We start from the raw sequence: 27993 nt of genomic DNA, 5'->3' as shown, positions 1-27993 counted from the left end.
GTGTGAAAATTATAGTTCCCTGCCCCACCCCCATCCCAGTTGTATTGCAAAGTGAACTTACTGACAACAGTCTTCTCTCGAAATAGAAACTCTCTCAGTGTGTGCCTGGGAAGGTTTTTCAAGAAAAGGGGAAAGGGAAAGCTCACACCAGTGATAAATTTGGTCAGTAAACTTACTTTTATTCTTTTTTTATTTTATTTTTAAATAGAAGGGTTTTTTACAATTGAGTATAAAGATATTTGTAGAACATGGAAATGAAATGAAAAAAGTATCTGGAGGAAATTCTCTTTATTGAGGAAGAGTTTACATATCTACGTTTTTAAGTATTCACCTACTTTATGCCGCCTCCTGTTAACAGGCATAATGAAAATATTGCACTGAGCATATGCATGGGAAACACAGCTAATAAAGCAAGAAATATGGTAAATACATTTCATACAACCTTAAAATAACTCAAAACAATCATACAACAGATTCTGAAGCACTTCTGTGATCTGCAATCTTACAATGATGTTCGTTGTTCTTAAGTCTTTATTACAAATTGACACTTTGTAGAAAGATTTTGTATTGGTTAATAAAACCACAGCCTTAAAATTGTTGGCTTTCAGTTACAGAGGTAAGAGAGGTATCATCTGAATTCACATCAGAGCTTTTGAAAAAAAAATGGCAGCAGTGCAAGCATGTGCCTCCTCCAGTGTCCAAACCTCTTTGTGGCTCTGCCATGGCCAAAGAACAGAGCTATGCAGCTCAACAAAGCAGCCAGTCTCACAGAATACTTTGAGAAAGTCTGGCACCCATTCTCTTGCTTACCGATATAATGCTCTGCTAAATATAAAATGTAGCAGAAGGAACTCAGCTAACCAAGAGAAGTTCCGCACAAGTCTGTCAATATTGACTACACCTTGGAAGTCATTAACAAAAGAGGAAAATAATTTTATTTGACTGACCAATAAAGTAAATTTATAGAAATGCTGCTCTAACAATGGGAGAGAAATAAGTTTTCATAATATATGCTGAGCCCACTGTAGAAATAAAATGAACTGTTACATCTGTTCAAGGATGGTGCATGTCAGGCTGAAGACACAAACCACAGCGGTTCCAGCCTGTTTTCCACATGAGCTTATTCTGAACAAAGGTCTATTCACAACAACTTTCAGCTGTTTGTGGAAAAGCTACCCCAAATATTTCAAACATCGCCATTGTTTCTATTTACTATATGCGCACTACGGGTCCATCTCAGAAGCATCTTCAACAAGTGCTGGAGCATAACTGGCGTAAAAGTAGTCTATCTCCAACACTGAAATTAAGAGCAGTAGAAGAGAAGCTTTTGCACACTTCACCATTTCATATTGCTCAGGCACTGAGGATCAATTATCTTCAGCACAAGAAATTTAGTTTTTTTTGCTAGAGCTGCTGTCCGTTCCTCCTACATACAAATGAACAATTGGGCTACATTTTATCCTTTCACTTGTTATAATCTGAATTTATTTACATACAAAACAAGAGACAGGAAAAAGTTGTATTAACCCAACCATGTGCACCTTCGCCTTGTAGCAAGAACGACTTTGACAAGGCAGCTGTGTTTACTTTAGAAGCATATATAAAATTCAGTGTGCCAATATCAGACAAACAGAAACAAGAATGTCATACAACCCCAATATATTCCAGCGGGCCCTTGACTATTAGACAAAAAAAAAATAATAATAATCTTTTCACCACTTTAGTTCTGTTTAGGATGCTACACAATGAATAAATTACATCTTTCTGGGATACCATTCCTTTCACTTCTACATCTCAAAGAAATTCCAAACTAATTAATTAGAGCTAGAAATTACATTGAGCAGGATAACATTTTAAATGAAAGAAATGACTTAGAAACACCAATCAAAGATAATTTGATTACGATTAGCTGTGCTGAAGTCTAAGTCATTAAAATTGATGAAGAATGTTTTTACAGTGGTCTATTCTATGGAATCCATTACCTACGCTATGCTCTGTAGTTCAAGTCTAACAAATGGTATCTGGTAATTCAATATTGAAGACTAAAATACTTTCAGTGTACCACTTGCTTTCCCACAACATTTCCAATGAGAAAAAAACAGTAGCAAGTAGTTTTGCAAAAAAAAAATCATCAGTGGGAGAACTTTAGGTTACATGAGATATCGTTCTGATTTTTACCTGCTCGCATTCTACATAGTCATGTCTAAATATGGCTGCTGATTTATTCTGAACAGTCATTATCCCACAAAAGTTACAACCATGGTTTGGTAAGAAATCATTCCCTGTGCTTTCTAACTGAGGACTGCCCAAAGGTATAATGTTTCATTCCATGCTCTCAGCTGAAGTGACGAGCAAGACGAGCAGACCTATAATCAACACGCAGCTGGACAAAGGAGTGAAGGATGTTCTTGTCCAGATTAGCAAGCTGTTCTCCTGAGCAAACTTGCTTTAAGTTATCCGGGGCTACAACCAGAAGGTTGCAAAGTGCATGCAAAGTATCAAAGAGCTGTAACACCAGCGCAATCTGTGGTTAAGAGAGAGAAAAAAAAAAAGAAGAAAGAGATGGGTATTAAGAATAAAAGCTACTTTAAGTCTTACAACACAACATCCATCTAGATTCCCAAAACACTTCTTCCCTACAGAAGATGCAATTCAGTCATTCTTTCTTCATGTGTGCGTAAGTATATACATAGGCACAAGTTTTTCTGAGTTTGTGGCTTTTTGTTTTCTTTAGGACATGATAAAGAACTACCATTACAGGAACAGAATGTATAACATCAGCATGTGAAATGCTGATGTTCAAACAGAAACAGACTATTTTATGAAGACTTCCTATGAAAACTTCTGGTGAAAAATAGTATCTAACTCAGAAACACGGCTGTACGTCACACATAGCTTACCTTGAAGTCTTTGGCACACTTCCTATACTCAGCCACATCACAAATAGCCAACATGCCTCCCATGCAACTGTAGGAATATTGCTGTAGGTGTTCATAGATGAGTCGATGAAAACGAACTCCAAGCTCCATCAAAACTGTGTCCACGTTCTTACCATCCATAGAATTCCTAATCTTTTCCACCTGCTTTCTGACATAGCTGCAGACTTTAACGCATGCCTTTAAAAAAATAAATAAATTCTAGAAACAGGTCTCATAAAGTGGCTACTAGATCATAAGTTAAGCATCAGTTACTAAGTTCTTTAAAATTCCTGAAGCACAACATCATTAGTTATTTTCTAATTAGCAATTCAAACAGTTTTTCATTTGCCACAGAGGCAAAAACACAAGTAGAAAGACAGATGCAAGACAATATTCCACTAAGTTATACTTCATATCAGTTCAGAAGAAAGCACTTCTCTTTGTGCTTTTAATTTAAGCAATGCTTGACCAAGGGGGGAAACAAGGTGATTACAAGCCTCAGCAGCAGTAATTATAAGCCCAAATTAACGTCTATCTTCACTCTTCCCACAAAGTACCAATCTTACTGCTCCACTTTTCCCATTTCCATCTGGCTTCAGGTATTCGGGCAGTCCTCCTACTTCTTTCCATTAATAATAATTTGTTCTCTACACCTCTCTGCATTTCCCTAACAACAGACTAATGTAACCCAGCCCTACAGCTCTATTTCTGCAGCCTGGAGTCTGGGATTTCAACAGATACGGTGGTAAAGAACATTTTACAGGAAAAATTGGTCTTGCCATACCCATCATGTTTTCTTATGCTTCTGACATCCTAAGGGTAAAAAGCACCCAGCAACTAGAGCATCTGATAATTAGCTTTAAGCTATGAGTTTGAGAAACTAGTTATCAGCTAAAAACCCTGTTTCAAATCTGGGTCTCTTGGGAAGGGAAAGAATGTGACACCTTGTCCAGCACCTACTGATCCATGTCTGACATTAGATACAAAACTCCTAATGTTCCTCTTCAGCTTGGGGAAGAGAGTCCAGAACAGCTCACAATTACTTACTACAAAATGGAATTGCTAAGTAATCAAATACAAATGTTGTCAAATGCATATTTGTTAAACATCAACCTGTACCTGATATCACTCAAGTGCATTTGAAGCTATATGGATGAGTTGGAACTTAGTTTACTTACATTAGTATATTGAATCAAAACATTGTTTTCATCTTCTGGTTTAAAATCTGTCTTCTTTTGCTCTGCAGCCAAGATGTGCTTCATCTGTCCAATCATACAATTCAGCGTCCTTTAAAGTTACAAATAAATTTGGGGTTTTAAAGAGAACACTTTCATTTCCTTGATTTTTATATGTACATATATTGAAATGATTCTATGCAAAGGCATGCAGCATAAAACGATGACGAAAAAACCTCACTACCCAACACTTCTGTAATCTATAGATACATACTCAAAGCAAATGTATTATAAGAAGCAAGGGATTGAAGTTGCAATGCAATTCTCTAGAGAAGACAAAGTTGATTTTAAATAAGCAGTTAAGAAAAGGAGAACGAGGGGGAAAAAAACTAACACCTCTTTGCTCTAAGTTAGGTGTCCTCAAGACCAACACACAGCATCCTGACCAGCTGGTTTTACAGGGGACACATGAAGAGGGAAGTAAGCCATTCAAATCCAGCTCTTCGGAGAAACTGGATAGCTTTCCTCATTGCTGAGGGAACTGGAAAACTGAAGGAAGCGTTCCAAACACTTAACTTAGTAGAATCAGTCCACATTGCATCAGAAAACACTTGCAAAAATAAAAGGAGGCTGAGGGCAACACCTCTTAATGTGCTACAGCATGGTATTTCTCTTGTTCTCAAAATTCTAGTAGAGTTTTATAGTGTCATTTATTCCTCCCCTTCCAAAAAGATCTTTTCAGAACATTATCTAAGGCCAACGCACTGGTTTGCTTTTAAGCACAACCCAAAAGTCAAACATCAAAGCAGCTGAGAGAGGCTGCACACCTGTCCCAGCACCTACCATTGTCACGAATCTCCTCCTGTCTCTCCTCATGCTTTTTCCCCACCTCACCCTCCACCCAAACTTCCCTCCTTTCCCCTGCTCCCCTCCAAAAAACACAATCAAGGCTGTTATGAGACTTGAAGGATTCAAGTTCTATGGGTGAAGAGGAGAACACCACATATGTCCAAAGAGGGACTAAACTGATCCTTAAAAACTCATTCTTTTTTCTATGCATAGAGTAAATCACTTTTATAGAGGTAGACAATAGTTGGAAATGCTATTCCAGAATGTGCTGTAGGACTTGTACAGATTGAAATTTACCTTTTCTTTTTTTTTTTTTTAAAAAAAAAAAAAAAATAGATAATTTCTTTAAGCGAGATAATCAGTTCTTAACAGCATCAGTGGTACTACAAAGCAGAATGTAAGCAGGCACATAAAACACATTTTACACGTAACATTCATCTGAAAACTAATCTTGTTTTTATGTGCCAAAGCTTAAATGTTTTTGAAGACTCCATCCACAAACCTTTGAATGCACTTTTTCAACAGGGACTTGTTCTCCAAAGCCTTACTGCCACTTCTAAGAGATTAGTTATTTTACACAAACAGCTACAAACTATTCTAATGCTGATGACTGACCCATGCCTGCTGGACCCAATCGTACAGCCTCAATTATACTTCAAGTATTTCAAGCTTTGAATTTAAGCCTCTAGGTAAAGTTCTAGCAGGAGCAGCTCAAACCTCGATTGTTACTTGTACATGTTGCACCTCCACACTTCTTCTTGCAAATGCAGAAAATAACTCTTTGAGCTCTCTGCAAATATATCAACTCTCTTCCTTATCTCTGCAGAAAGTATAGACACAAATGCAATGCCTGCTTTTCCTAGGCAATGCTGTTCTCATCCCTCTCCAGTATGGGGTGATTCTTACAAAAAATTCAATGATAATTTCCAGAGTAGCCCTCACTTCCCACAAGAAGCCGTATTTCCATCACTGCAGAGAGAAAACAGCGATGTAAATTTAGGTAACTTGTTCTAGGCCGAATACCATCCTTGAAATATTGGAACACTACATGCTTCCTGGAGCAAAGTAGGGCAGTCAGTCACACAAGTTTGGTTTCCTAACATTAAGCTTGTTACTTTCCCCTGCTGCAGAACAGCTATGATTTTCATTTACAATTTTTATGGCTATCCCCTCATTTTTGTATGAATAAATGGGAAAAGATTTAAATGAGTCACAACCTCAAAGCAAGTCAATGTCAGAAACCAAATTATTCCAGGTCTGCAGACTTCTATGACTAGGTCTAATCCATAGCACTGCACGGATTCAAACAAGTCATCTAACCTATTTTTGTCAAACTTTGCTCCTTATGGAAATTCTGCAATCCTTTAACCTATTTCAATCATCACTCCTTCTGCCTTTAAAGGGGAGAAAAAAAAACTAGTGTGAGACAATAAGATAAAACTGAATGTTAGAAAATAAAAAGCACTCTCTCAGCATAACCAAATACGTCAGTAATATCTTTCCAGAGGTCAGAAAGCTGCCATGGAAAATATACCCTCTAAACAAACGAAATCTGAACTGCCTATGCAGAATAAAGGTAGAAGAATCAATGTTGTGTTCAGAAATAATTCACCCTTAAAAAAAAGGAAAACTAGTAATACATCACAAAGGAGTTTTACAGGAATCAGCGATTAACAGAAAGCTTAAATGTCTACTTGCCTATCAATGCCCATATCCAGCTTCACTTCCATTTGTTCTATGATGTCCTTTTTCTTCTGAAGGCATTCAGACAATTTAGGAGAAGAACTGCAACAGCATAAAGGGTTGCGTATGTGAGGTTAAAATACTAAAACGAATTTGTTTGCTGGGGCTGTTAATTACAACAGAAACGTGTGAAGATTTACCATCCCATCAAAAAAAAGACCAGTTTAGATGGAGTTAGCTGTCTTTAGAACAGCAAATCAACAGCCTTAAAAGCCATCTGACCCTACACACAGGACTTGTGGAGTGCTGACGGGCAGTACTGCAGGATACCTCAGGCAGCATTGTGCCTACTGAGCATGGTGCTCCTCTGCTGCTGCCAGCTCCAGCCACACTTAGCATGCAAAGCCAGCTTTTCACAGAACATCTGTAAGCTCTACCTTGAGCATATCCAACCATGGGGCCTAACAACATACAGCTTTCATGTAGCTCATGGCGTGGTGAGCTTCTTCCTCTGCAGAAACTGATATCTCCAACAATCTCCGCAGCCCTGACATTGCCAGCTCAGCCCAGAATGCAAATAAAAACCCCTTTAGTCCTGGTCTGCAATATGGCAGTGAGGTCTCTGCAGAGCAACTTGTCTCTTTTTCACGTCAATACTCTTGGAGCTCCCTCTCTCCCCCCGGTTATCCGAGATACAGATCAGTTTAACTTCCCTTCCTCCCCCTCTCATTACAGTATTTTATCTTCCCGCAACATCAAGCGGAACCACTCCAAGAATAAACTCCTCTTAACCAAGATGAAGAATAAAAAAATTGCTTTGTTCACCACAAATGACCATTTACAAAAAGAAAAGGACAATCAAAATGAAGGTACCTGATTAATGGCATTAGATGATCATTGAACTGCTTATCAAATAAATGGAAAATAGTATTGGCCTGGTGGACAACATCCAAGAAATAAAGATTTGCGTTCTTTGAATCAGAAGAGGGAATGCCTAAAGCAAAGAAGGTTTCGTTAGGATTGTAATGATATGCAGTTCTTTAATTAGCATGATGATATTTTAAGTATGCAGAATTTTTCCATTGAGTTATTAAATCACAGGCTTAGAGTTTGAAAAATTTACCATGGTGCCATATATAGAATACTTCTCATAGCTATATCAGGTAAGCATAGAAATATCTTGCTTTTAAAGTTTCTAAAAGCAAAATGAAACAATTTAAATATTTCTTCAGAACAGTTTTTATGCTTTCACTCAGGAAAGACTGGTTCTCATTGTCAAGATTTTAACTTCTTAATACAAGCAGTTTTCTTATCTAGTGTCACTTTTTAAAATGCACAACTATAAAAACATGTTTGGAGCTCATAAAATGTGAAACACTAAGGCTTTCATATAAAAATGTTATTCTGCTAGGGCACAGAGAACAATTAATAGAGGTAGCGTTCATGTTCAGATTTCTGATACAAATGTTTTTGAAGACAGTAGCACGTTTCCATCTGTGCATGAATTCTTCAGGTAGAAGTAACACTGCAGAAGACATTAAACGCTGACTCCCAGACACGCAAACCAAATTTCATTTAGCCAATATATTTTGAACAAAGCCAATCAATAAGGCAAGGCAACGATCTGTAAAGTTGGTCTGCACGAAAAGGTCAATGAGATGAAGCGTTCAAAAGATATTATACTCACCAGCAAGGCCTGTTTCTAATGCATAATCGATGTGCTCAGTACATAAGAATTCTACAAGCATAGAAAAAATTCTGAAAGCATTCTTCGGTAAGTCAGACGGATCAGAGAGCTTTAAAGAAAAAGAAAAAAATTATCTTAAAGGTCAGTTCTACATACATTTGAAAGTTTATCTGATATTGATAAGCTTAAAATATAATAAATACTTCAAAATAACTGAAATTTTATTCTAAATTAAAAGTATCCATACAGAGAACTACTCAGGAGCAGCGTTTAGTATCAACAAATTCTTTAGCATTAACAGTTAAAACAAAGATAATATGCCACAGGATGCTATAGAAAGCAAAAATAAACAGATTCTAATAGTAATAATAATAAATTCCCTGCTTTTTTTCTCTTTCACTAAGCTTCTGCTATTAACCACTGCTAGAGGACAGGACGCTGGGTTAGATGGACCTTCAGTGTCAGCCAGCGCAGCTGTTCTTCCATCACTGTCACCATACCTCAAAAAATAATCCAGACCGAACCTCAGCTCCATTTATCACAGTTCAGCTGGAGTCAGAGCATGAAAATTTTTATTAAGTAGAGTAATGCTCACATATATACCTTCATGAACTGTAAGCAACACAGGATTTTGGACAGCAACCTGTCAGTAAATCCAGTTTCTAAAGAAAAATGTGACAGGGCTTTAGCATGTAAGAAACAGGGCTTTGGTTTCTATGGAATTAAGTGAAGATTTATGAAGCTAGGAATAAAATTACTATTGCAATTCAAGTTAATTTACATAACAGCACTCCCAAAGATTTCCTCTGTATGCCTAAAAGCCAACTACGCAAAACCCCACCTTGTTACAGAAATTTCCAAGCACAGGAATATGTCAGTATACGGTTACGTTCAGAACTGTTGAGTTACTTTTCCTAAAGCAGTCAGGACACACAGTGTACCTGTATGCATCTGTCTCAGAATATAAATATTGCAATAAGCTAGCCAGGGACTTTTTTAACTTTTTCTTTGCATAGTGACTTGCCCCCATAACAATCTTAGCAGCATGTATGATGACAAAGAAGTTTTTATGTACCCGTAGTTCTAAAAATTCTCCTCATTTGCCAAGATCCATTTTGCACTGCTTCCCTGCCCCCTGCCCCCCCCAAAAAAAAATACAATTGGTTTTAGAACAAGTATGAAAAAAATCTGATCCTAATAGGAAGGGAAAAAAAAGACTGAACAATTACAAAAAGCTGGTATCATGAATTTAACAAGTTTGTAGCAACTACCATACTGTGAAAAAAGATGTTCTACCTGTGTGTTTTGCAGTCACTGACTTCCACCACCTAGGAATGTGTCATGCCTGTGCCATACTTGTACTTTATTACATCTTTACCCCCTCTTAGAATCTAAAATATTAAAGCTTCTGAGTATCTAAAATTATAAAAGCTTTTAACCACTGAACTAATTTAGAATGTTAGAAGCATAAAATATTGTTAGAATTAAGTGTGTTTAGCTAATAGAAATCCCAATTATTGATTTAAGTCTGCAATTAAATTACAGGCGGTTTCATTTAAACTAAATACCAAATAGTAAGTGACAGGCAGTAAAACAAGTGATTTAATTTAAAGTTGTTTTCTTTTTAATCTTAAGTATTTTTAAAGAACAGTAGAAAGCTACCAAGGCAAGCAATATCAAAGATTATTTCTACTCATATAATAAATAATTTTACTGGTCATACGGATGATTGGACTCTTAAGCTAGAACAAATGGCATTTGACACAAAAGAACAACTGCTGAACTAGTCTCTGTATTCTTAAAAAAGGAAAAAAAATACCCAAAATGCTTCCCAGTTCTTAGGTCTAGTTTATTTAAAGAAAGGGAAAAAAAAGGCAATTTAGACAAATAGGTTTAGCCCTCCCCACTTCTTCCAAACATAGACAGTATTAAAGAACACATGTAAAAGGAAACCTATAGCCCCATCATGACTCTGAATCAGTGAAAATTATAAAAAGAGAACTTGTTTAATACACTTCCCTTCCTATCAAACCGAAAACTGAACTTGAAGATTTAATTTCATACACACAATTATATCACTAATGGAGATTACAGGAAGCAAACTTACCCTGTGACATCTTTCAAAGGCTTGTTTAGTTTCTTGCAAAAGGTTAACCACCACTTCTTGTGAGAGAAAAGTTTCTCCATGGGTATCAATACTCGGCCCCAACGGCAAGTTTGTACGTTGCCTTATTCTCTCTTTGAGGTCTTGAATACTAGGACAAAGAAATACCAAAAGATTTCACTGGATGGAAATTTTGACGTTCACATTCAACAGTGATTTAGGATGTTTTAGTTGTTAACTCACAAAAACAGAACCCAAGACACAGTTTAGGATTTGCAAGCATTAAGACAGTCTTGCAAGCTTAAAAGAATTGCTAGTAAATGCAAAACAACCACCTCTGATCCCAGAGTTAACTGTATTCTACCATGGCACATTTGCACCATGGGAGCACCTATTCCCCCGCTGGGGAATAAAAATACTTTCAGTTAAATCCTCTGGGCTGTATGCTCTGTGGACAAAGTTTAGCTTCCATACATTGACACATTTTACTTTCAAAACACAAATGAGAGCTTTCTATCTCATCCACACCCATGAGTCCTCTCATCCTCATTCCTATCTAGAGAGTCCTGACTTAGTCGAGCATGCTCCAACACATTTCCATGCATAAAGCAACCCATAAAGTCTGTCATTATAATCAATTTAATTTTCCCCACGAAAATTAAATTTTCATCTTCGCTTTTTAATTCATTCAATTATTTTGTTATTGTTGTCGTTCTCTCCAAATCACTTTTCATGCCTGACACACTGACCCCGACAACTCTTTGAAAGGTGCAGTAGTCTCATCACTTCTTTCTTATAAATTTTAATTCTTCCTTTCCCACGTCTCACTACTCCTTTATTAGTTTCTCTACCTTGAGGATAATGAAGTCTTGTTTTTACCTTTCTCTAAGTCCATTGCATCTTCTGGGCTCATTAAGAGCTTTCTCACTGACATTGCTATGGTCTTTTCCCCTTCCTAGGTCTTGGGAGGGGACCACAAGACCTGGGCAGGTGAAAAAAAATGTATGCTTTTAGATACACACATACACATGCGTTAGGTACCTTAATTTTGCTTCAGTCCTTTTGTGGATCTGGATCCTAAGTTGAAACATAGGTTTAACTGGTATTTTTCATTTTCCATGAGTATATAAATACCATGCATCACCTTTCACATGTATCAATACGCTTTTTAAGGGAAGTTAACATAAAATGATAGCAAATAATAAAAAGCTGTAGGTCACTTTAGAAGCTTGCCCTTTTGCAGTTGATCACTGCACATCTGGCATGATAAATACTATGTTTCTCCCCTCACCACCTCCCTTCCACTTTAGAAGTAGGGAACTTCACAGAACAAACTTACCCTCCAGTGCCAATAGACCTCTTCTGGTGGTTTTTGGAATCATAATAGCGTTGCAGAATCATAGCGCTCCTGCTTTTCAGATAGCCAATTTCCACCTCGATGTAATTCTCCAAGTAGGAAATGAAAATGGATTTGATAAGCTTAGACAAGAAAGTCTGCTTATCAGTACCCAAGTTAAATTCCATCAATTTGCTCGAAAGATTAGTAGTTCTTTATGCAAAAGAAACAAAGAAGGGGAGAGGGGGAGAAAGCTGAATTTGTATGAATTACAGCATTAAATGTTTGTAAAGTACATAGTACAACAGAATCCTGATCGTGATTAGGACTTCTAGCAGCTTTATATTTAAGTAAAGAACTTTGCATAATTCATGTTTGATTACATACAGCACAATTGCAATCACAGTGAGATATAGAGGGCTGGCTTTTGCCCAGATTTAAAATACCACTCGAAGACCACTATACTATATATTTCTCATTAGAAATAACAATGGCTATTCAAAGTTTTCTTTAGGAATGTGATCACTGGAAAGGTTAACAGCTTTTTTTTTTTCTTCTGAGAAGTTTTTTTGTCCTCTCTTCCTACATCTTGATGACACATTCAGTTTATTACAAGAGGATATCAACAACAGTAATTTCACCATCAATATGTAAATACCTTGTATACAGATCGTAGAGATTCTTAAGATACTGCTCTGCATCTGATTTCCTGTGTTCTTCTAGCTGGTCCTTTACATAAATCTGCAAAATTTAGATACATCTGTTAGAAGAACAGATACCAAACCTCATGTCATACTCATTACCTGTTAGGTTTACGTATGTTTCCTTCAAAGCACACATTTTCAGTAATTCATGTATTCTTTGGTTTTAAGTCTCTGATTTACAGACCTTGCATCTCCTGCAGATAGTTGAATGGATCTTTTTAAAGAAAGTGATTTAATAATATAAAGTAGTAGCATATGAAGCATACTTGACCAAACACTAGATTTCTTCTCTTTAAGAATCAAAACCACTAGAGGTCTAAATGCATTTCTGCATTTGATAATAAGCAAAAGACATATATTTGTATTTGCAGGATGGATAACAATGTTTTCAACTACTCCAAACTTTCATATAAATAGTGTGTTAGCTGCAGGAAAATATTCCTGGCATAAGTTATTTTTCCTTATTCAAAGCTAGCCTCATACGTGAAACTTAATTCCAAATATGAACAGAATAAAGATATTATTAAACATGAAACTTCCTTTCCTGCTATGTTCTGGGGATAGCATACAGAAAAGAATCAAATGTGTATGCCATCTTATGAACTAGCTAATGAATGCATTGATTCCCTTAATTTTATACACTGAATTTGAGCATTTTCATTTGCACTGCATTTGCAGTACAAGTAGCTTTATTTGAAATAGGCCTGAATATCTGTATGAAATGCTATAAAGCAATCACCTGTGATTCCATATCTTTATATATGATTATGAATATTGTAAATTCCCAATAATTGTTATTACCAGATAAAACACTTATGGAGGAAAAGCTTGCTCAATAACTTCAACGTGTTAAATTGAAATACCTGAAGTTTAACTTCAAAGATATTTTGAATGAGTTTGGCTAGCACGGTCTCTGGATTGCTGAAGACTTCTCCAACTTGCTTATTCACTCGTTGGCAGAGAATGGCTGCATCTTCAAACACATCATTCCTCAGGAATGCACCCTAAGATTTCAGAAGCAAATTTAATAATATATTTACAGCTACTTATTAGGACTAAATAAATTAACACCCAAGGAGATGCATGTAAGACAAAAAATGCATTACCTCTTGACACTGTTTTATGTACACATCAACACAATGGGAATAGCCCTGTGGAAGGAGAAAAACAAATGTTAAGGCAGGTTCTACATGTTTTTAATACAGAATGAAATTAACGAAATACGACTCCTCTGAAAAAGTTATTGCAAAAAAAAATACGTTCATCTGAAGTGTAGACTGTTTCAAATCCATTTTTGTCACAAATCTAGCATAGCTTCAATTATCATCACTCTCCATGGTTATACACCACAGGTTTTAACACTCCTCAAGCATGAATGTCAGCTCACACACGTTCAAGAAAAGATTATCTCAAAATGGTCTCCATTGACACTGCCTCTGATTCCTCATCATCTGCCTCTCCTTTATTCCCCTGAATTTGATTTCAGATGGAACACCTCAGTATTTGTAAAGGTATATGTTATCTGATATGGTCATTTTGCCTGTCTAAATATGTTCACCTAAAGGAGGCATTTATTGTGTCCTGGTGTTTTTGTTGTTTGTTAAATGAAGATGCCTGCTGTTACCTTAAAATGAAGCAAGACTGCCGCTACTTCTCTCATTCTGGAGATTTCACCTCTCCGCTGCGCACTGGTAAACTCTTGAATTAGCTGGCACTCTAAATCATGGTACTTACCTGGAAAGGAATGGAGAAAACAAGGAAAATAAAAAAATGAAAACCATCAAGCCATGTAATAAAAGCACTGGCAAATAATGGTAACACTAACAGTATTGCGTATTTATCAGTTTTAACAATTCATATATAGAAATACAGATTGAACTGGATAGATAACTTACTTGCTATCTTTGATTTTACTTCAGAAAACCTGTTAATATCAAAAAAATACCATGATTAAATTCAAATCCACGTCACAGGAGAAATCAGACATCCTAGAGTGCCTGTTACCCATGATCTATTTTAAAATGAAAATATGTAACACAAAGATGACAGAAAAGTTACATGCTTCATAACCATAAAAACCTACAAGCATCTAATCCAAATCTAATTAAGTCAGCACACCAAAATTATCCCATTAAAAGTCTGTTAAGCAGTTTAGGATGTGTATGTAAAGATGATCCTACAACATGAGTATACGAACACAAATTCAAGAATAGACGGGAGAGAAATAAGCACATGATCCATCTCAAAAGCTACACGAATCACAAGTGACGTAAAGCCTCTCTCCCATCTTATCCCTCCCCGTGTCCCCCACAACCCCCCAAAAAAAACATCAGAAAATTGCAGTTGTGAAGTAGTTCTGACGGTTTGTTTTAAAGAGATGTTCAGATAGAATTTTACCTGTCAAAAGGCAGTTCCTGTGCAATCAAATGCAGTTTCTGAATAATATCAGCTGCCTCTTTAATCTGTTCGAAAGAAAAACATGAGAGTCGATTATTAAAGAAGGTCTGACTGTGGGCTATTCCTTTCTTCCATCTCCACTGTTCAGCTTTCATACATGTAGCTCCTACTTCTAAAATTAGTTGATATACCTGCAGAAGAGATCGCCTCCTTGAAGTATGCACTTTTATGATGCTTATGATAAATTGTAATATACAATTATATAGGTCGAAACATAAAAAATCTTCATGGGGCACATCTCTATAGGTGTTTAAGCTGTCTGGACACATAGCTCAGCACCACATCAGTCCAACAAGGCTTATAGACTTATAGACTTAGTTTCTGAGCTCATCAGCCCCAAATAACGTGGCGAGAGCAATCTCACATCAATACATACACAAATATAACACACACAGCCAGCTGAATTGCAACATGATACTTTACCATGAATTAGTATAAAAGTCAAACAGACTTGCACCCAACCAGGAGAGCTCTGTTGAGCTCAAAAGTGAATTGGCTAGCAAACCTTTCAGACACCCCAGGAAAAGCACCAGTGAATTCTTTAACTTGAAGAAAGTACAGGATAGTTGCATCCAGAAAAGCTATGACAATGCTTGGCACGAAGAGGGAAAGAAGGGGGGGGGGAAGGGATCAAGGAAGAGCATAGCTGGAGTACCTAACATTCTCCCATGAAAGAAGAAATGGAAGCTGTGTTAGAAATTTAAAACTGTGAGGTCTAAAACAAAAATTAAGATGAAATTTCATTTATCATGCATCGACAAAATATGAGTAGTCTCAAGGATACAAAAACTATCTAATGAAGGTAAAGTGGCATGCAGATTTCTGCTGTCCTGAACAGCAAGGCCTTTTACCATTTGTCTTTCAATCATCAATCGGCATTGGACGTGCATCTAAGTGGTGCTCAGTGACTGCTTCACCAGGCTAAGCGGAACTACAGAAAATGGCAACTGCTACTTTTGAAAGTGTCACAAAAAGAAAGAGCTGGTTGTAACTAAAAAAGGTAGGTTTAGATTAGATATAAGGAAGAAATTCTTCACTATGAAGCCCTGGCACAGGCTGCCCTGAGGAGCTGTGGCTGCCCCATCCCTGGCAGTGCCCCAGGCCAGGCTGGATGGGACTGGGGGCAGCCTGGGCTTGGGGCAGGGGTCCCTGTCCATGGCAGGGCCTGGAATTAAATGGGCTGTAAGGTCCCTGCCAACCCAAACCATCCTGTGAGTCTGTGATTAAGAGCAGTGAATTTAGCAGACAATGTCAACTGGTCCAAACCACAGCTCTGTGACAGCTGTAGTCTTTATTATTTGGTCTTGGTGACTGGAAGGCCCCTCAGACGGAACGATGACAAGTAACTACTACATCCAGGCAAAGCCCTCATATACACTGACGCAACGGAACGCATGGAGAACATGCACGTTGTCTCATTTTTCCTGTTAGTTATGTTCCAGGGAACTCGAGTGAGAGGAATGGAAGTAAAGAAATCCTATTCTCCCAACAGTTAAGAGCAGCTTGGGATTAAACCTTTCCAGGAATGGAACAAGACACACCGGTAAGAAAACAGAGTGCAGTCATCGCACGAGGTTGGTTGTTCAGCAAAAACAGAGGCTCTAACAAGGCGCAGTCGCTCTGCTTATTAAGAGCAGCTTATGTTTTGAACTGTCAGCTTACAATAGCCTCTTAAATCAAAAGCAGCCACGCTCCTCAAATAAATCCAATGAAACAGCAGTTATTTCTATTAGCTTAAAGCAACCTTAATACCTAACGAGCACTTCTGTTTGATACTGATGTCATTAGGATAGTCTATATATTAGCAGTTATTCATCAGCATTACCAAAAAAAAATCAAAAAGGGAAAAAAAGCACCCAGCAAATGGAACATTTTCTCTGTCTTCTTTTCACACAATAGCTGTTAACTAACTTCTTAGATTTTTATTCAATTCATGGCCTTTTCTTATGCACAACAGAAGCCATGACAAATCAATTCTCCATGGTTTCTGCTTAAATCTAGACATATCTCATTTTTAATTGAATCATGCTTCTGTAAACTATTACATCAAAATAAATATGGATTCTGTAGAATGAAAAGACTAAAACATCTGAAAAAAAAAAATAAACAGAAAAAAAGGTGGACAAGGAATTGCAAGAGAAAATGTTATCAGAAAATATTGTTATGAGCCAGTTAAAAGGCATAATGGAATGATGTTGAATGCAGAACATAAATGAGGAAGAGGCTGTAGGAATAATAGTAAACATTAAACATGACAATGCTACTGCATGACAAACCAGTGAGGTACTGTATCAATTTATAATTGAATTGTTTTAACTGGAGTGATTTGCTTGCTTTAAGACACTTCTGTGCAGAGGAGGTCCTGATTAGGAGGCAGCACAAGGCAAATCATAACAACTCTGAGGATGAAGACACAACACACAGCTTAGGACAAGACAGCAAAGGAAAACGATCACAGAGACAATATCTGGAAATTACTCAGTACAGCTAGGAGAAAGTAATGGGAGAAACAACAGTTTGAATGGACAGAAAAAAAAAGGGGGGAGGAGATAAGAATCCGACAGATTTTAAAAGCTGACATTACTGAGACAAACACGAACACCTGACAAAATAACTGCTTCACAACTCCTTTATTGCCTCTCCTTTCTCATTATCCCTTGCCCTCAGTGTCTTAGAGAAAAACTCACCCTTGTGAAGGACAGCACAGTATAAGAAATCCCAACATCCTCCAAAATACAATCTGAAACCACATCAGTTTGAAGATGAGAAGACACTGATAAAGTATTAGTGATTTACATTTTAGAATATCTGCCACTATGTCATGCTTTAGAAATATTTTTAGTTCAAAGATGTGTTAAGATGTCACACCACACATCTAGGCAGGTTCTTTTATAAACACTATTGCTCCTTGCTATTTAAATTTGGAGGCAAAAAGTTACAGAGCAATACTAACACACCTGGGCTGAAAATACTCTGTGTGAAATAACATACCCAGAAAATTTTGTGTGTTCTCGCATGCTTCCTTTGTAGACTGATATAAGGCTTCTGGCCTTATGTCAGTCTACAATTGTCTTCCTCCAGATTTGCTGAATGTCTTCAGGGTGTACAAATATTAATTTGCTTACCAATTTCCAGGCTTACCACATTTATCTACCACAGAATTTTCAGACCCTCCAACAGGAAATATTACAAAACTAAGTTCTGAGTAAAAGTTTAATTCTTTACGAGACTCTTCAGGAGACAATACAATTTTCTTTAAATTATGCTTTGTTATTTACCACACTGTTTTACAGTAACTTTAAAATGCATCTTTTATTTCTACTTAGGGGGAAAAAAAAAAAAGACAACCTTGAACAGACTATCTACATAAGAACATAAGAACTTCTGTTATGTTGGAACCTCTCTGTTTTCCTTGGAAATCAGAAAAGTTTTTTGCACTCCCTCATGGACCAGGGCAAGTTATCAACTGGCAATTACCATATATCCACAGACCATGATTCAAAAATCACTATGCAACTGAATTTTTGGAAATAACAGTATATGAAGCTACTAGTTTTCCAACTCCCTGAAAGACACTTTTGGCTCAGTAGTGAAGGGATGACATTAACCTATTCTTAGGTCCTTTATGAGAGGCATTTCAAGAAAAAACATTTTTTGCTGAATGTGCAAACCAGGTATTTGCTGTTCCCATGCACTGCAACTTTTCCTGACTACAGTCATACCGTTCGTTGCACGTAATTTAAGCAGAGCAGGATGATTGTTCAGGACACGCTCGGGGGGAACAAACAAAACCAAAACACACACAAAAACCTACTTATCTTACTACAATGTGAATGCGTCTTTTTGCTTACAGCTGGACACCATTCCGTCAATTTCTTTCTATTAGTCAGACCCCTCAGATTATATTTGCATCAGGAACATACTTTTGAAGCATAAGAAAAACAAAATGCTTTAACGTTTCTTTGAAGTTTTCCTGCCTGGTTCCTCTAAATTCAGAGGGTGGAGACATAACCACAGGACTATACAAAGCCCCAAGGCATGCTGTGACAAAAAGGTATCCAAGGCCGGTGGACTGACCCAACAGAGTAAAGTTTCACAAAGAAGTTGTATTCAGAAACGTTCTGCATTACAGGGTGGATCTGAGGCAAGGGGTTCAAAGAAAAGGCAGATATTGTACAGGCTCTAAAGTTGCCTCCCCTGCATTTCTCAAATCTCTGATAATTTCATAAAATGAAAAATGCCAACATTGCCACATTAAGCATCACTGAATACAAGTGCTTTATCAGCAATCTGCAGCCTAGTGTTGTTAATTTACATTTCAGAACAATGCAACTTTAACAAGTCAGTCACTCACTGGTTTGAAGTCTGACCATGGTAAGTCATGGTAGCAGCTTGTAATTAGGGCAGTACTGCTTATTGCTTTGAACTGCTTTCATCCCGCTGACAGCTCTTACCTTTTCAGAGTTTGTAAAAACATCAGACTTCAGCTCTCCATCCAGAAACTCATTAAAGTATTTCATCAGCTTCTGAGCCTCCACAGCCCGTTGCCGTGGCGTGTTTACCCCCTCCAGCTGGTCTCCAAGGTGACAGACCTTAGTTGCTACATAGCTGATGTGCTCGTCCAGCTCTTGGAAATGTTGGAAGGCAACCTGGGAGAACATGCACACGGACACAATTCTCGTCGTTTCCATTTACCATGCTTTAGGAAGCACGAGATTTACATCAGTAAGAAGCACGGGGAATCCAAGCATCAGCTTTCCAGGCTATCTCAAACGTCAGAACTACTTGGAACCACTAATTAAGTGCACACAACTGCTTAAAGTTTAGTGCCTTCCATTAAGCTATTGTGAAGACTCACTTCTGGACTAGCTAACGCTCATTAATGGAACATGCAGATAAGCACCCGCTGACAGGGGAAATCGTTTTCCATCAAACCCTCTATTTTTACCCCAAACAGCAGCACACTGTACCAAGAAATGTTAATGGAGCAGGTGATGCTTTTAAAAGTTGCAAAGCTTAGCACTGCCTATAAGCTTCAGATTTTACCTGATTGCTCTTCTGCAGCTCTTGTACTTTCTTGGCAAATTCCTTTGCTTCCTTCTGGCATTGCTGTTCGAGTTTCTCCACCTTTCTCTGAATCCTTTCATCCATTACCTGCAGTTCTTGGATGTGATTTACAAATTCTTCCAATAATCTGATTTAAAATACAATATGGTAAAGCAGACTTTAGTTTGAAAGGCATCGTCTTACACAGAGAGCTTTAAAAAAATAAAAGAAAAAAAACCTCACAAGGCTGACATAATCATGCCTAACCTTGGAATGCCGTTTTGTTTTAAACTGCACCATCCTAGTTGCATAGAACTCTATGTCTAGATAAAAGCTTTGTGATCATGTGAATGGTAGATAAGAGTGGAAGAAATAGTTAAACATGGATTGCTTAAGAACCTGGATCTTTCACTGGCTCGAGAATCCCTCTATCCCCATCTTCCTTAAATACATTTTATCAAGGCAAAGAAAGCTTAGGCCACCACATCCCTTCAATGTAGGGGTTTTAACAGTAAAGTACTTTCTACTTCACTCTAGATTTTATAATAAACTTGTAAATCATTGTCCATTTAATAGGCAATGAATGCAACTACATAGTCTAATAACGTTGTTTTGGTTATAGCCATATTGTTTCCTGATTTGCTTTTCTTCCTATAACATATAGTATTTAAAGCTTTTTCTTTGCCATTTCCCATCACTTTCATTTTACTTTCAGACTCACATTTTACTCTTTCCCAGCACAGTATATTTGAATGCGTTCTTCAATTTCCTCTATTCTTTTTCATTTAATTCTCAGTGTGTTCCTCTTTCATTCCTGTTTTTGACCATTCTGTCCCATTCATTTTTTCAGCTCATATTTTTCTAAACATCTCAGTCACTGAGGCTCAGGGAATGGACTATTCCCACATCCTCCATAGCCATAAAACTTACGCTAGTAACTGAAAATACATGAAAGATTGGAGAAGTCTGTTGTCCACATTTCATGTCAGAGCAGAAGATGGGAGGAAGCCAGAATCCTTTCCCGGGAGCTTCTTCTAGACTGCTGAGGAATCTGCATTTTCACGTATACTCTGTTCAGAAGGTATCCTGAGAACCTGATGCCCTTCCAATGTGCAGTACTGCTGAAAGGCAGAACGAGCATGCTGTTCCCCTCCTGGCTCCCCTCGCACTTGACAGAGACTCTCAGCAAGCAGAAGGGAAAGGGGGAATGCATTGTTCTACCCTCACATGACTCCTTCAGCACTTCATGACTACAGCACCTCTCTTGGCCAACACTGAGGGCTTTCTCTGAGCAACACCTCAATAATATAAAGTGATTCTCTCTAGTTGCATGGAGGGTCACTGAATTTTCAGATTTAATTTCTGCTGCTAAAATGAACTGGCTTTTATTCTGCTGCTTAGACCGTCTGAAGCACCTTTTTTTCCTCACTGTATTAACCTAAAAAACTAATTAGTAATACTTAAAAAAAATTAGTATTTCAAGTGGTATTTTTACAACAGTAAGTGACTAGGAGAAGTCTCAACTTATTAAAGAGAACCTTGATTGTGGCAGGTGCTTATGACTTCTTTCCACCATTTCCTGCTTGCTAGAAGCCCAAAAGGTAAGCATGTTGCATTAGATTCCAGAGAAAACTATGGGGAATAGACTTGAGTTTTGAAAAGTATTTTAAAAACAAAATGTTAATGATATTAAGTAACACAAAGCATACTTTCAAACAAAAGCATAGAGAAGTGCAGAAAGCTTCTGTTCATTTTAACAAGCAGATTTGGTTCAGTTTGGGGTTTGATTGTTTTTTTTTTTTTTTTTTAAAGTTGGTATTGTGCCAATTCAGCATTTAGTCAGCAATAGCATTCAACATACAGCGAGGGAGGAAAACAGTCAAATAGAAGAGGTAGCTGCTGGTCAGATTTCTCAGACCAGAAATAAGGAATTCAACATTCTTTCTGCAACAAAAGAAAGCATCACTTTCTAAAAACGGAAAGGAAAAAACATACCAAAAAGAAACAGAAACCTTCTGGTATTACTTTTACCTCCCTTTCTCCCCATACTAGAAGATCCCACAGGTAAACTATTCACTGGGCAGGAGCCTCCCACTTGTCCTGATATATATAAAAGTACATCACAGAAGTTAACACAAGCAAGCCAACACCAATTAAGAAGAGAAGTTAAATTGACTTGGTGTTAGTACCAATCACTAACTACACTGAAGTATATACCAGACACAACTGCAGAGAAAGAGCTAGAGGAAGCAACGCTACATATTTCCAGGCTTCTTCCTGCTTAACTTACATGTAAAGATCTCCATAGGATACTGGCCTTAAATTCAATGTTAACAGTTCATCATCTTGCTAGGAACTCCAGCAACATCCCCCCTTCTCCATAGAGCCAGACTGCTCAAGAATGAATGTCCTTTGGCTGTGCTAAAGAAGCTTTTCTTATCTGTTTCGAATAACAACAGATTGTCTATGACTCTAGTAATTCCTAACCTTCTTAAAACTTCTAGCTTAGGTTACTACAAACAATCTCAATCAGGAACAAGACTGTGTGAATGAGAAATCACTAAACCACTGCACTTTGAATTAATTCACCATCATAATGTAAATCAACATTCAGGTAGCTAAACGTTTTGTTGAGCCTCCTAGCTCAAAAGCATTCCAGAAGAATAACAGGAGGACGATCAAGCTCACCTCCTTAATTATAACCATTTGAAAAATGAAAACACTTAAATTAATTGCATCCCTAGAAAGAATACTAATACTGGTACAAAAGCCAAGATGCAGCGCTCCTTGAAATGGTCGCTCTTTTGAAAACAGAAGATCCAGAAGTGCAGAACACAGAAGCTTCTGTGTTGAAAACTGCTGTATAAAATCATGTATCTGAGTTCCCACCTGTTCCTGGCCCAAAAACCAGAAAGCTTTTTTCTTAACTTGGTGTGAGGTTTCTCAACAGAGCCAAGCCAGCCCACCACAAGAGGAGAAGGTCCTGCTCTGCCTCCTTCCCCAGTTCCCTGGCCTTGCTCCCTTCCTCACACACATTCCTCCTTGCCACCGGCTCAGACGCATGATCATCTTCCCTTCGCACCTGTTCCTAGGCTTCTCTGGTCCCCCCAGATTGCCAGCTCGGCTAGAAAAGAAGAGGACTTTTTGTCAGGTTAGTTTTCTGACATTTTAGTCAACTGGATTAGCTTATCCCAGGATCACATGCCGAGAGCTGGCTCAAGATGAGCCGTCACAGCATGCAGCTAAGTGCAAAGAAAAGGGGCACAAGTCCACCTCCATTCAGCAGAGGCAAGCTGTTCATTTGGTTCAGACTATAGCAGACACATTCAGTTCAAAACAATCTAAGCCAACATTGCCATGCTCCAGCCTTTCCTCCCATCCTACCTGTTTTTTTGTGCCTTTTATTTGCACCACTACTGTAAACTACTGGGTCCTACAAGTCAGTGTAGGGAGCTAAACTAGCAAGAAACTCATTAAATTGACTTAACTAGCATAGCAGCAAAGCCTAATATTATGCCTTCATCCAGAAACTTTTGTGCTTCAGAGCATTCATGTTGGACAAAGACAAACAACATCAATTTTCCTTTATTCAAAAGGTCTACATCAGAAAGTGACTTTCCCTACTCGTTACAAAATAATTGATAATTGGCTCATGGTCACAAATTCTAGCAATTCTCCCAGATGAGTATTTCACTGGATACACACCAGTGCCACATGCAGGCTTTTTGTTGTGCGTGTAATAGAACAGTACAATTCGAGATGCATTCATTTTGAACATTATGCAATTTTATTTTACCTTTTTGGATCAAAAGCTTCTCCACCTCTGGAACCTCCTCCAGGTGTCCTCCATGCCAGGCGTTCAATGTACTCATCTGCCACAAAAGGCTCCTAGCCACAGAATAAAAACTCTTTACAACGTGCGACAGCAGGGTTGTTCCTTAGGCAGCTGCTTACGCATCATTTTGAAAGCATTTAGAAGCTGTACTACAATCAAGAGCAAGAACAGCATTGATAATTACCCCATCACCTCTTATGTTTACATATTTAAGAGAGAACACTGTTTTTAGAATGGTGGGTTTGAACATCCAGTCTAGCAATTGTCAGACTACCAGAAAATGCTTTGCTAGCAGTCTGAAGAGCTGGCTCCACTCTACCTGTAGTCATTTCCTGGTGAGCTTATGGGTTGTCATTACAAAGCATCTGACACATGCAGCAGCCACACTCATCTGAGATACTGTATCACCAGACTCTGCTGCAGCCCAAGAGCTTTAGCTGCGCAGCAAACCAGATCAGAGAACTGATTTGTCTAAAAAATTATGGGGCAAAGTAAGTTTTCTTTGCAGATGCTCAGTTCTCTGATTCAGTTCGCAACATGTCATCACAAGCAAAACTGACCAAGGCACTGCCCCGTGGCAAGGACAGTGCCAGATTGCCACGGGACACTATGCAACATCCAACTGCAGCTGCAGAAACAAAGCAGATAAAAGGGAAAATAGCAAAGGATGCATAAAAACAGACATTGGATTCTACTTTCCTAAGAAGGAAAAGCGGGGCATGAATGATGCTAAAAACACAAGGTTACACAAGTTTATCCCATAACATTTGCCTGATCTTCCTCAAGAAATACTGCACAACAGTGAAGAGTTAAGATTATTTTCCCATATGACAATGTTTTCTGAAGGCACAGACCTCATAATAAAACCAAGAGCTCATATTCTAGTTGACCTCGTACTTAAATCAGCTCAAACATTTCTTCACACAGTTAATATTAAGTGCCCAAACCAAAGCATAATGACACCTATCCTTTAAAATAAAAACCACATTATTATTTATCTTTTCAGATTCATTGGTAACCCAGCCGTATCGCTTTGGTGCTAACATTAGCATATCTGAGCTTGGTAAATTAAGTATTCTTGCAGACCTCTGGACTTCATGGAAAGCTGTTAGAATACATGCAGCAATTGGTCTAAAACTGTGCAACACAACCCAACACAGAGCCAGGAGTGGCTCTGGTTGATAGTGGTACTTGCCACAACTCCATTCTGATAATGAAACACACAAACACAACATCACTGCTTTTGATGAAGCCTGGGACAGCCAGACTGAAGTAATAGGGGGGGGGAAGAAACAGGATTTTAATGACTAACAGAAAGGGTTGGAAAGCAAATGTTGCCAGTCATTGCTCACATTAACAAAGCCACTTTAGAGTTCTCCTAAAACACATTATGCCCTACCCAGTCAAGCTCAGCTATTAAACAGAAATATAAAAGCTTTTAAAATATATTTTGCAACTTGCAGAATCCTGCTAGACAGGGCAGAAACTTCAGCAAATCACCGGGTAACTCCTCTTTCAAAGACTGACCAGAGGAACTGTTTTGCTCAGCCAGCTAGGCTGACTTGTGCTTGGTACAAGTCCCTGAGCTCTTCCTCCCAGTTCTTCCTGATACACAACATTGTTTCCTTTACATGAGTCCTTTTCATCAAAAGTTTTAATGCAGTGTTTTCATACTAAGTATAAACTTTCTCCTTAAGTCATCTTTACATCTCAGTGTTTGGGAACGTTTTTGCAACTTTAATTATAGGCGAAATGAGCCATTCAATACAGTAACACTCCCTTCAGGGGAGTCCTCCAGCTTCATATTTACCTTATGGCTCTTCTCAGCACTTTTCCTTTATATGAAAATCACAACCACAACTTTTCCTCTGAAGATCCCGTAATCTAGCAGGAGTACCGCTCTACTTACAAGGACACCAATACCAAGCACAACTGTAGAAGACCCTTCTGTAGAGGGTGCACTGTTTAGTGATGCTGTGTGCATACGCCTATGGATGCATATATATACTCCATGTATCATAAATATATACAGTGATGTTTTTTTTTGGTCAAACAACATTTACAGAGCTTGTCTGCAAGCCAAAGTATCAAAGCTTGGTCTCCTAAGGAAGTTTGTTATACATACCTTAGAACCTTAAGAAATAATAACTGCTAACATCACCCTAGCCATTACACCTCTGTTCTCCTCTAAATCTCCCTTGAATATACGTGAATGCAGAGTGTCTGCAGCTCCCTCCCCTACATCCCAAATGCCAGCAACAAGGCCACAAGGCCAAACCGAAGCTGCAGCAGCTGCATCCCCTCCGCCGTCCTTTCATGTGCCCTGCTCTTCTGCAACGCTCCTCCTGCCTCCCTCTTTCTTCAGCATCTGCATCGCAAACCTGCATTGTGTTTTAACAATTTGAGACATCAATGAAGAGCGTTAATTAGTTTAGTCAAACCTAAATGATGGCAGAGTCACTACTATATGCAGCCATAGTATTTTAAAAAGGGCATTAACCTGGAACACGTCTGTTTAACAAGAACACTTACATGGACTAAAAAGAAGCTTAAAGTCAGGTCTCCTTTGTCATATAAACCCTGTTCTGTATTACTTAAATAGTAACCGTAGGGGATGTTATGGTGTGCAGCATGCTGACCAACAGAGTTAGAAATGAGCTCCTTCTTCTGAATTTTCACAAAGGGTAAACTAAAAATATTCTCTTTGATGTATAAAGAATAAATGAAGCTTGGGATGATCACTTTAAGACATGGTTTCACAATTTCAAATGTTCCCGCTGCAAATCCAAAGTTTTAGTTTTGTTTAAAATACCTCTAATACAGACTTTTTAATGTTATCTTGATAACATGGTCACCTATAGCTATCTGACAGCCTAATTCCTATTTTAATTTTCCTCTCCATTTCTGCAGAAACTGCTGAAAATCAGCTTTTACAAATGTCATTTGCAAGTTCTTTGCCTGTTATCTGATGAGCCTCAACAGTCAATTTCTTCACAGCTTTGAACTTCGCTCTAGCTCCAGATGAATTAACGTGATCCTATCCATTCAGCCAATACTACTGATTTAATAAGAGATAGGCCTGAAGCGGATGATAACCTGGTTTGATCTGGTCTGTATAAATGAAACTAAACTGGAGCTAGCCATGTTAAAATCCAGTTTAGCAATAATTATTTTTAAATTATATTTTGAATTACACATAGGTGTATTGGGCCTGGTATTCAGCTCAGGGTTACTCCCATAATAAGTACCTTCATGGCAGACACCTCAGACTAACGTACCAGGCAATATTAATTTAGTTAATGTCCATATAACCTCTCCTGCCTTTGTAGTGAAAGAGAAGCGAGAGCAAGAGAGAAAGAAATGTGGATTTCCATATTGGAAAACAAGATTTCAAGCCTTATCTCTAGCTAAAGCTCTCGCCTACGTTGCAATTCCATCTTTATTGCTATTGCAAAATGAAACACGTTGTTGCGTGATCCAGAACTACCAAAACATACAGTTTTCTTTCCACATACAGGTCATTTCCCATTCACCGTCCCACAAAGAACAGAACCACACAATCGTCATGTTGGGAAATCAACAGACTCCTAGAGAAGAGTGTTAAGGAGGTGTAGCGAAGGCATAAGGCCCAACATCTACCTGCTTAGAACATACTATGTTATTCTTATTTTTTTTTTTTAAACCAGGCAAGCAAAAAGACATGAGTCATAACACTCGTGTGTCAGAATAGTGATTCATAAATACAAGCGAGCACAATGCATTTATGTAAGCCGCACATAGAGGATCCTACAGCAAGACATGAGACCTCTCCTGAAGGCTGGGGAAAGCGAGTCCTGGTGTTAACACACCAAAGGAACACCAGGCTCTTGAGTGACTCAACAAGCAAACACGGGATTCCTGGTACTGATACCTCACCCCCAGCACTAACAATGGGGACAAACACTGCCTATTAACCCCAGGTCCCATCCTGAAAGGCCACGGTCCAGGCCAGAAGAGAAGCTGCCAGAGTCTTGTTAGATTTCCTGCTCGTGGCCTTGGGCGAGCAAATTGGCTTCTTGCGCCTCAGTTCCACAGCAGCTAAAGGCAGGGCAGAGGCATTTCCTTATTTCTCAAAGGCACAAGTTGCACTCGGCCACTACAGTGCCCGGGTCAACCAGATGTGTGTGTTCAGGAGGAGAGGGGTTACTTTACCAGCCAGG

General features: G+C 38.2%; 1 protein-coding gene across 2 annotated transcripts in view; it reads right to left on the bottom strand.

Moving 5' to 3' along the window:
• Positions 1–271: 271 nt before the first annotated feature.
• The window catches only part of EXOC5 (exocyst complex component 5), a 28097-nt gene continuing 375 nt past the window's right edge, over positions 272–27993 (bottom strand). Inside the window, exons 2-19 of one of the 2 annotated variants that reach the window (XM_035327445.1) lie at positions 23756–23847; positions 19960–20107; positions 19368–19562; positions 14854–14918; positions 14352–14380; positions 14081–14190; positions 13563–13607; positions 13320–13460; positions 12411–12493; positions 11756–11965; positions 11458–11493; positions 10420–10567; positions 8313–8421; positions 7499–7619; positions 6641–6727; positions 4097–4205; positions 2901–3116; positions 272–2524 (exon numbers count right to left, since the gene is read on the bottom strand). In XM_035327445.1, coding sequence (XP_035183336.1) covers positions 2336–2524; positions 2901–3116; positions 4097–4205; positions 6641–6727; positions 7499–7619; positions 8313–8421; positions 10420–10567; positions 11458–11493; positions 11756–11965; positions 12411–12493; positions 13320–13460; positions 13563–13607; positions 14081–14190; positions 14352–14380; positions 14854–14918; positions 19368–19562; positions 19960–20107; positions 23756–23847 — 2133 coding nt within the window. In that variant the 3' untranslated portion in view covers positions 272–2335. The remainder of the gene's footprint in view (positions 2525–2900; positions 3117–4096; positions 4206–6640; positions 6728–7498; positions 7620–8312; positions 8422–10419; positions 10568–11457; positions 11494–11755; positions 11966–12410; positions 12494–13319; positions 13461–13562; positions 13608–14080; positions 14191–14351; positions 14381–14853; positions 14919–19367; positions 19563–19959; positions 20108–23755; positions 23848–27993) is intronic. The other variant, XM_035327446.1, reaches the window with a different exon arrangement.

The sequence above is a fragment of the Oxyura jamaicensis genome, chromosome 5, assembly GCF_011077185.1.
Source record: "Oxyura jamaicensis isolate SHBP4307 breed ruddy duck chromosome 5, BPBGC_Ojam_1.0, whole genome shotgun sequence".
NCBI lineage: Eukaryota > Metazoa > Chordata > Aves > Anseriformes > Anatidae > Oxyura > Oxyura jamaicensis.
This window is presented reverse-complemented; position numbering and strand designations above follow the sequence as displayed.